Here is a 14,889-nt window from a genome sequence, read left to right as displayed (position 1 = left end):
TATGGGGAGTCAAAATACTCCAATAAAAATAGGAAAAAGACATGTAGAATCTTGCACCCCTGCTTTCACCCTTAGAGCTCCATGGATATGTTTTGACCAATAGTGCACGTAGTACCACAGGAAAAAACTGCTATTTTAACTGCCTAATTGGAAGAAGTTAACATGCATCTTTTAATGTGCATGAATAACTAGGTGCAAAGAAATAAATATTACAAAAACATTTCCCTTTTTCAGTTAAAACATTTTTACTCACTAATATAATACTCTTTGGGAATTGGACATCCATAAAAATCAGTTTACTCCCAACTTTAAAAAATAGGGAGTAAAATACTCACACTTCCACTTCCAAATCTTATCTGGAGCACTACAAGTAATCATTCTTCATTGAAAATTTGGCTCGGTCAACAGCACGGAATACTCACAAAGAGAAAAGCCAGGTTTTCCTACTGGAGAGTGCTGCTTTTGACTCCAACGGTTGCCAATATTGGGTACCGAAATAGAAGGTTATCCCTATAGAGTACACGAATTAATCGACTATACAAACCAGCCTAGTCTTGCTCTGCATGCAGTTCATGAAATCTCTGTGGATTGGTCTTTCGGTATCCGCCTTACTGATTAATATAACAAAGATAATCTTCAATTTCCTTGTTGAAGAATTAAGTGTTCATTTAGCACAATTAGCACACAACGGGTAAGATTTTCAAGTTGTAGAGCACCTCAATTCTACACATGGACACAACATATAATTTCTTACTCACCACAAGTCAATTATCACTAGCAATCGCTAGTGGCAAGTGCACATTCTGAGCCCTGGCCCACAGTCATACAGAAATGTAATTGAATGGTTATCTATAGACACATTAAATAAAAGCATGTGTGTTATGAACACGGTCTCGACATGAAAGAAACATACACTTCCTAAAATCACATTAAACAGGCTAGGCTAGTTACAAACAATTCTTAAAAGGACCAGGTTAATAGAATCCTCCTACAAAGGCCAACTCTGCCCCAGGGCATTTCCTGTTGCCTTTCTAGGCACATGCACAACATACCCGATACAAGAGCTCCATGAAGATCTGCTTTCAGGAGTTTAGGCTGAATCATATGAGGCTTTCTGTTGGAATACAAAGAAGAGAAAGGGTCTATGAGAGATGACAAAAACACTATATTCTGTAAGCAAACATGATGAATGCAAAACATCCAGGCTACTAAACCTCAGGAAATTTTTACATTCGAAACAGCTGCTTAAATCAACCATGTATGCCTGGATCCCTCGGTTAAAAGAGTGGGTAGGTTTAGTAAAAATCTGAAGTGTTCAGGAAAAGCACATTTCAGAGGTTTAGTATGAAAATATGAAATGTACACATTCGTTTGCAATGGTCTCTTCAGTTTGTCTCTGTAATTCGTTTCACTAATGAGGCCCAAAGTTGTGCAGCAGCTTTTTTTCCACACCATTTTGATTTAGTAGTTGTAGCCAAAAGAAAGTTGCTTGGACCGTAGTGTGTATCAGTTTAATGATATTGCTTTGTGGAAAGTAATACCTTTACAACACAGCAATCAGAAATCAGCGAGAGCGAGAGAGACTCTTGCAAGGAAGATAGATGTGTTGTGCCCTTGTGCGCGTGTGTAGTGTCTCCGCACGGAAGGGAGATGTGTTGTAATGTGCTTTTGAGTGTATATCCAAGTCTGATATGTCATGTGGAATGATGTGGTGAGGGCTCCAAGCCCAGGCAGTGTCCCTGCCTGTGTGATGGGTGCCAGTGTCTTGTTCTAGGTAACTTACATTGGTGTAGGTCTAACTTAAGATGTGAATAAACTTGAAACAACCTACAAGGAACCCAAGACGTCACTTCATTACATGAACAATAATAAGTTAATCATTTTAAACAATATGAACTGTTTTATAAAATTGAACATAGAGATATAGTTACATATTTCTTCAAGTGTATTCAAGAAATCAGTAGTGTTAAGTAAAAAGTATGTTATAGACTTTTATAGAATCAAGAAAACGTTAAGCAAAGTCTGCTTGGGTCTGTAGCACAGTCTGGAAAGCTTCTGCCGCTCAATTGTAGAGGTACACATGTGTTGACTATAGAGTCAGAAACTTGACTGAGCGTACTGAAGAACATGTGAAAACCGATATAAGTATACAAAGAAATTGGTCATTTAATGAGTGGTTACTTTGTCATTTTTTCTCCAAAGCATTTTTTGAATAGCATTACGTAATAACCAATTCCTTTATTGGGTACTGCCTTACAAGGCATTTGGAGTCTTACCATAGTCTTAAGTTATTTACCTAGGTAGGGATACGAGTTTAAATAGAAATTAATGAACTGATATCCAAGCAACACATTCCCCATTTGAAAGCATTACTTTCCATTGAAGCGCTCCCTGTAACTTTGCATAGGAGTGGCACACACTGGATCCTCAACTACAATGTCCCCCATCCACATGATTGCCACTTAAGAATTATATTGATCTGAAAAGCCTCATTTGTTTAGAAGCAATTAAGAAGTTAACATCTATACATTACTCCATTTATTTCTATCATTTAATTTACATTAGTATGCATTTTCATCCAAGTACGTGATTAGGAGCGGTGGCATCTTTTTTGGTGCACAAACGAGCCAAACGCCTTGTAGACCTGCTTTAAAAAAAAAGTTTATCCCACCCCAGATCTATTTAGAAACGGTCTTAAAATAAAAAAAAATATATATAATCAAAAAACAATGTAAAGACTGGTCACTTAGGGGGTAATTCATAGAATCCAGCGCACAAGTGGCGCACGCGGCTGGCGCACAGTGTGCGCTTGCGAATCCCTGCGCCAGCCGCGTGCGCTAAAATCCAATTCCGTGCAATTCCATCCAATTCATGGATTCCAGCCACCAAAACCAGCCGTGGCGCACAGTGGCGCAGCAACCCTGCAGCAGCGCCAGTTACGCCCCCAAGAACACCTCTCGCGCAGGGAAAAGCCATCAATATACCCAATCCAGCGCAAAGGGCTGCGCTAACCCTGTACCAGCACAGCAAGCGGGCTACGTGTATCACTGGGGTGCGCGGGAAGTACCTCACGCGATTCCATCAGGGTACGTGTATTTCGGGGTGCGCGTGAAGTTACACACGCGATATCAGCAGGGTACGTGTATTTCAGGGTGCATGGGAAGTTACACACGCGATTTCCGCAGGGAAAGTGTATTTCAGGGGTGCGCGGGAATTTCAACACGCGATTGGGCCCGTGCGAGCAGGGTACGCGTATCTCAGGGGTGCGCGGGAAGTTCCACACGCGATTCCATCACGGTACGTGTATTTCTGGGTGCGGGGGAAGTCTCACACGCGAAATCAGCAGGGTACGTGTATTCCAGGGGTGCGCGGGAAGTTCCACACGCGATTCCATCAGGGTACGTGTATTTCAGGGTGCGGGGGAAGTCTCACACGCAAAATCAGCAGGGTACGTGTATTCCAGGGGTGCGCGGGAAGTTCCACACGCGATATCAGCAGGGTACGTGTATTTCAGGGTGCAGGAGAAGTTACACACGCGATTACAGCAGGGTACGTGTATTCAAGGGGTGCGCGGGAAGTTCCACACGCGATTCCATCAGGGTACGTGTATTTCGGGGTGCGCGTGAAGTTCCACACACGATATCAGCAGGGTACGTGTATTTCAGGGGTGCACGGGGAGCACCACACGTGAATTGCACGTGTGGGTCCTCCCAGGTGTTCCCTCTACACCCTCCACGGCCCCTGCAGGTGGCTCACACCACAGGGGCCTACCCTGCACATGTCCTGCAGGCACCCCATCCACCATGGCCATGCCCCCCTTCCAACCCACATGTCAACTTGCACTACTGCCCACCAACGCATGTCCCCCTGCACCCCCAGCCACCAGGGGCACCCTCCACAGGCCCCCACCCATGTCTCCCAGCACCCCCACCCCCCAGCAGTGCAGGGGCACCCACAACCAGGCCCCCCACCCATGTCTCCCACCACCCCCAGCCACCAGGGGCAGCCTCCACCAGGCCCCCACCCATGTCTCCCAGCACCCCACCCCCCAGCCATCAGGGGCAGCCTCCACCAGGCCCCCACCCATGTCTCCCACCACCCCCACCCCCCAGCAGTGCAGGGGCACCCACCACCAGGCCCCCACCCATGTCTCCCACCACCCCCACCCCCCCAGTCACCAGGGGCAGCCTCCACCAGGCCCCCACCCATGTCTCCCAGCACCCCCACCCCCACAGTCACCAGGGTCAGCCTCCACCAGGCCCCCACCCATGTCTCCCACCACCCCCACCCCCCCAGTCACCAGGGGCAGCCTCCACCAGGCCCCCACCCATGTCTCACACCACCCCCACCCCCCAGCACTGTGGGGCACCTGCCAGCAGGCCCCACCCATGTCCAACGCATGTTCCCCACCACCCCCACCCCCCAGCAGTGCAGGGGCAACCTCCACCAGGCCCCCACCCATGTCTCACACCACCCCCACCCCCCAGCACTGTGGGGCACCTGCTAGCAGGCCCCCACCCATGTCCAACTCATGTTCCCCACCACCACCACCCCCCAGCACTGTGGGGCACCTGCCAGCAGGCCCCCACCCATGTGCAACTCATGTTCCCCAGCCAACATGTCATCACAATCTAGATCCCTGGTCCCTATGGTCAGCCTCCAAATGCAAAACACCCACCCGAGTATTGCATCCACCCACTCATAATTTGCAATTACATGACAGAACACCAATTGCAAGTTCCGAAACAAACACATTTCCCTCACATACACCCAATGGGTGTCAGTGAATCTCAAAACACATATCATGAAATGCATGAAACCAATGAGATACCACACATTGAAGTTCACCAAAAAAAATATGTATTAAAGAAAACATAAATAGAATAAAAATTGAAGAAACAGAAACGTGAATGTACAAAAATGAAAAGAAGCATGTCCGTTAAAAAAAGCAAAACCAAAAATAAAATTCCAAAGTAATGTTGTCCAAAGTCAATGTCCACAAAACAAAATCCAATGGGAAATAAAAAAGAAAGCCATTGCTCCATGGTTAAAAAGTGAAAAAAAAATACAATCCAACTGCGAACTATGTACATGGGAACAAGCCAGGGACCATTATCCCAACAAAATAAAGGAAACCTATCTAACTGCACTAACTAATAAAATAAACTATATACAAAAATGTGGCCAATGTCCGAAAGGTCCAAATAAAATCAAAACAAAAATGAAACCTAACACTACCTACATAACTATGTACAAGGGCAGCGGGCTAGTTTCACGGCTCACCGGTGGATGTCCCGGGCCAGGGCATCATCGAACTCCTCCTCAATGTCCCGGAGGCGGTCCTCCTCCATGGCCCCGAGGGTCCGCAGGGCTGTCGACGTCTCCACCTCCAAACCCCTGCGGATTGCCTCGAGGCACTCGGCCCGCCTCAGGGCCCTCCGCATGGAGTTCTCCACCCTGACCATTGTGAGCCGTGCCTCTTCTGCCCGCTGCCGCTCCGCATCTATGGCGTGGCCCAACCGCTGCCACACGGAAGACTCTCTGTCCTGGGTCCTCCTGCCCTCCGGCCAATGCCTGCCCCTCCGATGTTGAAGGCCCCGAGCCTTCATGACTCCCACCACGTTGCTGCTGCTGCTGTGCCTCTGCCCGTGCACTGCCTCCTGCTGCCTGCACATCCTCCGCCGGCTGGGGTGCAGTCGATGTGGCCACCCCTGCTGGACATCCGACTCCCGAATGTGGCAGGGATGCCTCCTCCACCAGCCTGGCCGCACCGTCAGAGGCAGCTCCACAGGGCACCTAGGTGACTGATGGGTGGGAAGATGGCACAGAGGACGACTGGCGCGTAGGGGGTCCAGTTGAGGAGGGGGTCGGAGCAAGCCCCATCAGACGGAGGAATCCGGCCTGGGTGACCTGTCCCAGCAGGCTGATGTGGTCAACGAGCCATTCGAGATGTCTTGCAGTCTCTTCATGAAAAGACTGCAGGTCACCTTGCATGGCCCGTTGACGCAACGCCACACCAGCCAGGACAGGCTCAACCCGGACCTGGATAGCCACGTCCGCAGGCAGAGGAAGGCCAGTTGACGTGAGCTCATCCCCTGCCTGAAAACGGGTCTGGACGTAGGCATCCCTGCTGGTGCAAGATGATGCAGTGACAGGATCAGGGACAGGATTGCACACAGGCACCTCCGCAGCGGCCTGTGCTGCCTCCTGTCCCTGGTCCTGCACTGCACCACTAGCACCAGTGGGATCCCCACCTCCAGACCCCGTCTCTGGTGCTTGCACGGCCTCCTCCTCCAGCAAACCCCCCACCAACCTGGATGACTCCGTGCCATCTTCCCCTGTTGGGCCCTGTGGGGTCCCAGCTGCCCCTTCTGCTGCCGAGGAGTCCAACTCCAACCTCCGCCTCTTGGACCTCCCCCCGGCAGCTGCGGCCTGGGACGCGGCACCGGATTCCTCACTCCCCGACGAGATGACAACATGGGAGGGGAGCCGGGCCTTGCGTCTCCGGCTGGCGGTGGGATCCCCGCCGCTGTGCTCCACAGCACCTTCTCCGCCCTCTTCATCAGTTGACGCTGCAGACAAGGAGAAACAAAACACAGGCATCAGGGCACTGTACAATGGACACATACACACATGACAGTTGTACATGAGTGGCATTGGCAAACCTCAGACATGTCATCACAATCCCCAACACACATGTCATTACAACTCGCACACATGAGCCATACCACAGCCATATCGCAACTGCCACCACCATCCATACACATACAACAGCATGAGCAGCCAAAGGTGAGCCAGACATCACATGCAACACAGGAAGTGCACCACACATGTACACACACCACCACACTTGCATGCATGTGTACACCTCTGCCAAGTGTCGCACTGTTCAGACGGGCATCCATGTCACATCTGCCAATCAGGCTTCCACATACCGCTGTCACATGCATCCATGTTACATCACTGTTGCACCCTTGTCAAATACATGCACATGTACACAGTGCTGATACATGCAGCCGAAAACAACATACATGCGTGACATCACGGACATGTCTACTTACATACACCTTCATCCAAACATGTGTGCCCACACAACTGCATTTGGCATGCAAGCCTACACACACAAGCACCATCCATGTCTCACACATTACAGCCCTTGCATGTGTCAGCCCCACGGCCCTGTACACCCCCACCCATACTCGACCCCATACAAACAGATGTGCAACCTGCACACACCACACGCACTGCTCACAATCAGGATGCATGTACACTCATCGCTCGACTCCAGACGGGTCTGCTTCTCAAGGACCTGGACGTGGAGCGCTGGGGATATGCGTTCCAGGACCCTCATCTGTTCTTCCGACAAGTGGCCCGGGCGCCCCTTGGCATCCGCTACCTTCAAGAGGCGCCGGGCCTTGTTCAGGGTCCTGGACCTGAAGTCCTCCCAGCGCTTCTTGACATGTTGTAAGTCGCGGACTGCCACCCCGTCCGCGTTGATGGCAGTCACGATGTCAGTCCAGATCCGAGTCCGTCCTTCCTTGTCGGCGCGGGAACTTCCGAAGAGTGCATCATACTGCCCCAGGACTTGCTCCACCAGGACACCAACTTCGGTGGCACTGAAGCTGGTGCCCCTCTGCCTCTCTGGCCGGGGGTTGTCAGTGGTCACAGATGTTGTTTGCCCCGACATGACAACCCCAGAGGCAGGAGTGGGTGGGCAACTGGGTCCTGGGGCTGGGCTGTGGAGCGATGGAATCACAGTCGGGAGTCTTCGGTTCCAGCAGGGGTGGTCAGAGCAACAGCACCCCTGGCTGATGTGCAGGCAGCAAATGGCAGGGCACGTGGGCAGCAGGCAGTCAGGCAGCAGCAGATGGCAGGTGGGAGCGTGCTCGGGGCTCTGGGGGCAGTAGTTCGGCCTTCTGGGCAGGAGCGTGGTCTTCCGTGTGCTTACGCGTGGCCAGCTTGATATGGAGTGATTTGGCACGTGAAAAATCTGCACGTCAGCGTGTAATTCGAGGAAAGGCCCTTAGCGCGTAAGCGCGTCTGCACGCATACGCATTTTCATTGGACAGAAGGCCCCTCAAGCGCAAGCGCCCCTGTGACGCGTACAGACGTGCATGGGCATTTCAGCGCGCGTGAAAAACTGCACGTCCGCGTGTAATACGAGGAAAGGGCCCATGCGCGTAAGCGCGGGTGAAAAACTGCACGTCCGCATGTAATACGAGGAAAGGGCCCATGCGCATACGTGACGCGCGCGTTTCCCTCAGCACGGGCTAAAGGTGAGCGGGCCCAGCAGTTCGCTGTACGTGCCTTTCGTGGAGACCGACGTGTGTTGCTGCTTCCTGTTGTTTCGCGCACCATCACAACTTCACAGCTATCAAGGACGTATCTCTTCTTTTTGCGGGGGTATTGGCTACGCGTGTTTTTCTGCATCGCGCTAGTCAGACGGTGAGTCGCACATGCTCTTTTTCCCACTGCGGGTGCCCCTGTGTATCGCACCCATTTTCGATGTCATAGTAGCCTGCGTGTCCCACGCGTACGCGTTATTCGTGTTACTGGGTGCCACCGCGTACTGCGGGAGGTTGAATCCACGCACGTAGGCTGCAGGGTTGCGTGCACGGTTTTACTGCAGTTTTGGGGTGCCTGAGCGTTGCGTGACCCGTCACCACATCACCGGGGTCACATACAGCCTTGCAGGTGCAGGGGGGCTGTTAACATCTTGCTTCCCACCCCCTTCACCCCAATTGCCCAGGTCAATTGTGGTGTACACCTCCCATTGGCACCACTCCATCTGTGCCAGCACAACTACATCTGTGCCATGGTTGGGAGGCCACCAAAGGTGAGGGGCGCCTCAGCTGGGCGTACTCCTCGTGGCGGGCGTGGTCGGGGATGTGGCCGTGGTGACCAGGGAGTAGGGGGACTCCAGGGTGTCCAGGGCAGCCACAGAGGGGGAAGAGGCAGGGGTGCGCCACTTGAGCACAATGTTGTGCCATGTGTCGGTGCAGCCATGCCACCACCCCCTGTGGTTCCGGGGGATGCAGCTCCTGCATCTGGCACTGGCACCCATATGACCCAGCAGTCCGTTCCATCGACTGCCACGGGCCCAAGGGTAGTGGTAGCTGCAGGTGCAGCTGTGGACACCGCCACCCAGGCTCAGGGTCTGCCAGCGCAGGCTGCGTTGGCACTTGAAGAGCCCTTGGTAGATCTCCAACAGGCCAGGGGGGAAAACCATAGGGGCAGGCCGGGCTGCTCAGACCAAGACACGTGTCCCTGGGGCAGTCATGTCATCTGCTGCCCCGAACAGCCGGGTGTTGGCAAGTGCAGGGGCAGATGCACCCAACAGCACCCCGGTTGAGAGTCTGCCAACCAGGACCGTTGCGGTCAATGACCCTGCCACAGCTGATGTTGCTGCGCAGGGTCCATTAGTGGGCACCCAGCTGCCACTGACACAAGTCAGGCCTTTGGTCATCCCTCCACCCGCCACTCCCTTGGCTCAATCCACCGAACCCACTGGCCATACTGGTCAGGGCAGCATTAGCCAGCCAGGGTCTGCGCCACAGTCCAAGAGGAGGAAGGTTGCACCTGCAGCACAGGCTGGGACCCCACACACAGCCACGACCTCCTGCACGTTGAGGAAGAAGCCTTTCTGTAAGCAGGAACTGGACTTCCTCGTGGACTACGTGCGGGGCCAGAGCCGTGACATGCTAGTGGGTGCCAATAGTCAGACTACGGCTGCCCAACGTGACACCCACTGGAAGCATGTTGCGGAACAGGTCAGTTCATTCGGCCATGAAGTGCGCACGGCGCAGGAGTGCAAAAAGCGTTGGAATGACATCAAGCGCAGCACTAAGGCCAAGCGTGCCTCAAATTACAACTTGACTCTGGTGACTGGCGGTGGGCCTGCACCAGAGGAGGAAGAACTCACTCCGCATGAGGCTCTCTTTGCAGAGTTCATACCACCTGAATTGGTCGAAGGAGTGGGAGAGAAGCTGGACTTTGATGCCCAGTCCAGTGAGTGTTGATGCGTGTTTGTTGAGGACGTGTGTGTTTCACTTGTGGGATGTGTTGTGCATGATTGCTGCTACATGTGACGTGTACATTGTTCTGATGTGTAAGTAATGCAATGCTACCGTCATGCATGCCTCCTCTGCCTGCATGCGGGACTCCATGTAGGCATGCTCCCTTGCCCCTCCTCCGCCACTGTGCACCCCAGTTCGACCTTAGCACTGGTCTGCTTCAATCTTGCCAATGTGTACTTTCTTGTTCATGTGTCCTGTGTAGATGCTAACTGCCAGCGTAGAATCTGCCAGACATATGCCGTGTGGTACAGCTTTAGTACTTGATGCAGGGTATCTCACTTGTACTGTGCATTGGTCAGATGTCCCGCAGGGACATAAGTGCCCATTCATGTTCCATGTGCATTGCACGCATGCCCCCTGTTCAATGGCCAATGACTCTGTCCAACTCTTGTTGTGTCTTCTTCACACGTGGGCGGCCTCCGGAGTTTCCATCATGTGTCCTGCCCACTTTCCCAGCATCATTTGCAGTGTTGTAATTTGAATCACATTAAGCTGTTGATGCCAGTCAACACTGCCTGTCAATACACAGGTGTATGGTCAGCCTTTTAATACCATGCTCGGCATCCCTGCTTTGGTACTGGGGTGGAGGGGTGCTTGGCTTCTAGAGACATGGTACACATTGAATGCACAATGCACGTGATGTCTGAATTTGACATTGCACTGCCTTCACATTTCCTGGCACACACCATGTAGTGCTTGTACATGTAGGTAGTGAGTGACGTACACATTTTCTGCACTGCATAGACCCACTTCCATGGAAACTGCCACCTTTCAACAGGTCTGATCACAGAAGCTATTCGAAGTATACCCAGCATGCATGCCAGGTCATATGTTGTGTGCCACATGTCTGCCGGATGCCTTTGCTGTCGGTGTGTGTGTGTGTGTCGTGTGCTTCTGACATGTGTAGTGACCTTTTTCTCTCCATTTTTCAGGCGATGGCGCAAATGGAGGCAGAGGATGGTGTTGTCATGCCAGACACAGGGTTGGTAACACCACATCAACCCGGCACTAGTGGGGGTCGTGGGGTGGTAGGCCACGAAAACCCCCAAGTGCTGCAGTCCATCTTGTCTCTGGCTGCCTATGAGTCCAGCCTTGATGACGACTCTGACGTCCATGTTGAGTTGGATGAGCATCAAGTCCATGTGTCAGGGGTGAGTGATTCTGATGTGGACACTCCTCTGTCTGCGACACCTGCACTGAGGGATCAGACAGTCTTGGTTCCTCCGCCCGTGGTGGATCGGGACGCAGGGTCACCCTCCACACCAGTCACTGATGTGCCTGGGACATCACATCGACGGGGGCATGTAGTCGTGCAGCCGCAGGTGGTGCCAACACAGCGAGGACCCCCGGTCCTTGGGTCCCGCAGGGGTCAAGCCCGGCAACGCGGTGCAACCGCTGTATACTGAGTAGGAGCAAGACATGACTGCCAATTCCGAACAGCAGGGGGCAGCAATGGAGAACATCGCTGAGAGCATGGAGCGTGTGGCCCGATCTGTGCTCCCCACTGCTAGGCAGGTGCTTCTCCAGCAGCAGGCGGCACGGTCCACGGCCTGCTCGCTCAGGCTGGGCATGGCGGCCTCAGACAGGGCACGCCAGGCTGAAATGTCGTCTCTGCGTCAAGCAATTGCTGCTCACGCAGAGGCGCACATGGATGCCCTGAGGGAGGAGTATGCTTCCCTCAGATCCACTCTGGGTGTCCTTATGATGTCCCAGAGGCAGCAGGCAGAGGAGAGGTTTGCACAGCTTGAGCGTACCATCTCGGCTGAGCTACAGGCTTGCCGGGAGGTGCAGCGGTTGTCCAGCCAGGCCTTGCAGGAGAACTCCGTGTTACACGTGCTACCTTGCAAGAGGAAGCACGTGTATCACGGGAGGTTCTGCATGCAGACCTACGTCACATCGCCACACAGAACCAGGCTCACCCGTCCGGCAGACTTGCTGCCGACGAGGGGCAAGCTGCGGCTAGGCGTGGCCAGGCTACTGTGCCACGTCCTCCTTTCCAGGATGAGCCAGACTCGGACGACCATCTATCTCCCACATAGGTCGTGCTGTGCAGGCGTTGAGCCCATGGAGGATTTTTTTTTGGCTCAGCATCATCGCATGTGGATGTTGAGCAGCACCCTGTACCTCCCCCTCCTGGGTGCCTCCCCTCCCCCCCGGGTCGTATGTGGCCATTTTTCTTTTAGTTTAGTTAGTTAAGTTTCTGTTTGATAGTTAGTTTAAATAGGTAATGTAGGTTTTCCATAGTTAGTCTAATTAGTTAATAGTTGATTTAGTTTAAAATTGCTAGTCTATTGTGCTTTCATGTGACGGTGCGGTGCTTTGTGGCTTTTGAAGGCATCCACAGTCTGTTCCAGCTGGGCCCTTCATGGTTGTCTTGTGTATGTGTTTGCTGCTTGGGTTCCTTGACTCCCATATGCCACTCCTGCCACCCTTATCCATGGGCTCGCAAGGATGGTTCGGTGTTACAGCATTTTACACAAGGGCTTTGGACTGTCATATCTGTGGCATGTCTGGTGCTGTGTGACTTGTGTTGACACCCCTAGTGGGGATGATTTAGGTGTCATTGTCCACTGTTCAGCTTTTGCTAGATGGGGTGTGTCATGATTAATGTGGACATTGATTGCTATGCATTGTGTAGTATGTTTCATATCTTTCCTGTACATGTGCTTGTTGCAATTCATGCTGTAGATAGTGTTCCACACTTTGGAGGTGAAAGACGGACTGATGGTGTGATTTGTGATGTGACTCTCTGACATGGTCAAGTAATGAGATGCCTGATGAGACACACACAGATGACTTTGAAGCATTAATCATGTGTTTCATGCCCTTTCTGCAGGGGGATGAGCCTCCAGAGCACTTTTGCCAGCAGACATGGCCCATTGGACGACCGAATTCTGGACCCGTTTGTTGGTGCCCACATGCACATGTGTGCACAAGCAGAGGCACAGTGATTGCAGACCCACATCCTAGAACTGCTGACATGTTCCAAGGAACTCCAGGCAAGGTGAGCATCACAGAGGGGCCTCGACACAGCAAAGCTTGCACCAGGCGAGTTGCACATGCAGGCTTAGTCACAGTACTGAGGGTGAGCTTAGACGAATATTGGTGTTGAAGCACACAATGCAGCTCAGATGTGTTTGTGGACTGATGGCTGTTGATAGTAGGGTTGTCTGGGACACATGCAGGGGCAGTGGCACATACCCTCTGGTACACCAAGGTCCATTGAGAAACTTGTATCAACCATGTAGCCTTCCGAGACATGGAAAGGGGCAGCTCACAGGGACATACAGCAAGGGACATACTCGGGTGCAGTGCATGTCTTTTCCACGTACTTCATGATAAATGCACTGCCAACTTTGTTTCGGTCATGGTGGTACGCAACTTGCTCTGTAGTCATGGCTTGCTGTATGGGTCTGTCTGCTTACCCAGGGAACATTGCATGTTGTGTGAATTGTGACACATTGGTGTTCCATTTGCCACGCACCCACCAGTGGCTGCCTTACTGCATTGACTGTGTATGACCCGTCACAGGGGTGAGGTTATATATGGGTACGAAGCATCAACCACAGATTGTCTGTTTGTAGAGTAGTTTGTTGCTATGGGGCATGTTTGGTGTTGTGTTTTTGTGTAATTGGCACGTACAGGTTGTTGACTGTGGCTCTCTTTGCAGCATTGCAGTGCTCCTGTAACCGGACCTGAGAGTGCGCAGGCAGGAGGCCAGTACTCAAAACCAGAGCTAAGTGTCTTGTTGTTTTTTCTTACAAACTGCTCTGCATAGGCTTGCTGGGGAGTGTACTGATGCATGGATGTATGTGTGGTTCAATTTGGTATGTTTTTTTCTCCCTAATCACCCGTGATCCTATGCAATTTTGAAACCTGTACCCTCTACACGGTGTTCCTGCTTTCCGTGCCTATCCAAGCAACGTTCCCTGACCCTCTTTCCCCACTGGGGTTGCGGATGCCTGTGTAAGCCCCGAACTTGCAGGCGCCAAAACCCTAGAGGGGGTGGTTGGTTCATAACACTCCTGAGCCTGGACTACAGAAGGCCATGACAATGATGTCCAAATTTGTTTGGATTGTGTATGTGTTCATGCAGGTTGTACATTTTCGTGCATTCCCTAGTTTCATGTGTCATTCCTCCTCCCCTCTCCTGCCACTCATTCCAGTCATCCAGTGGGTCAACACCTGTCCCGACTGCATATCCCTGAACCTCATTCCCCACCAGGGTCTCAGGGGCCTGTGTGAGTTTGACCTTGCAGGCACCCAGGACATGGTGGGGGTGGTTGTTTCGTGACACTCCCGCGCCTGTACAGGGGACCTGTGACAGTACACATCCATTCATGGTGCATCATCCTATGTCATGTACCACACATGTCTCACATCCTGTCGTGACATTGTTTTGCTGTGCTACCTTGGTTGTTGCATCATTGTGGTAGTACTTGGCCTTTGTGAGGTACTGCTACGTCAAGTCATCTACTGGAGGGTGTTCGGGTTCGTTTTTATGCCTTGGATTTTGTGATTTTGGAAAGGAGTGTGGATTCTGAGGGTTCAGGCATCTTTTTACACACAAGGTGGGAGATGGTGACGAAGGGTAAAGGTGATCCTGTGGCCAGGTGGAATTGAGGTGTGGAGGCTCCATGACCCAGGTGCAGTTGTTCAGTGGGTCATGGTCATTTGTGAGGGAGGGGTGGGGTTGTTGATAGTTGCCTTGCCCTGCAGTGAGATGGGAACTCTGACATAGTAATGGTGGTATCCTATATACATGTTGTGTTCTGCTGATCAATGCCTGTTCATGTGTTGTGTTGTGTTTTCC

The 14,889-nt window shown here is 52.2% G+C and overlaps 1 protein-coding gene across 1 annotated transcript in view; it reads right to left on the bottom strand.

The window, feature by feature from the left end:
- The window catches only part of POP4 (POP4 homolog, ribonuclease P/MRP subunit), a 298,865-nt gene that overhangs the window by 66,968 nt on the left and 217,008 nt on the right, over positions 1-14,889 (bottom strand). The window contains exon 5 of the mRNA XM_069607073.1: positions 1,053-1,114. Coding sequence (XP_069463174.1) covers positions 1,053-1,114 — 62 coding nt within the window. The remainder of the gene's footprint in view (positions 1-1,052; positions 1,115-14,889) is intronic.

The sequence above is a fragment of the Ambystoma mexicanum genome, chromosome 1p (assembly GCF_040938575.1).
Source record: "Ambystoma mexicanum isolate Mex_15411 chromosome 1p, UKY_AmexF1_1, whole genome shotgun sequence".
NCBI lineage: Eukaryota > Metazoa > Chordata > Amphibia > Caudata > Ambystomatidae > Ambystoma > Ambystoma mexicanum.
Note: the sequence above shows the minus strand (reverse complement) of the source record. Positions and strands in the feature narration are given on the sequence as shown.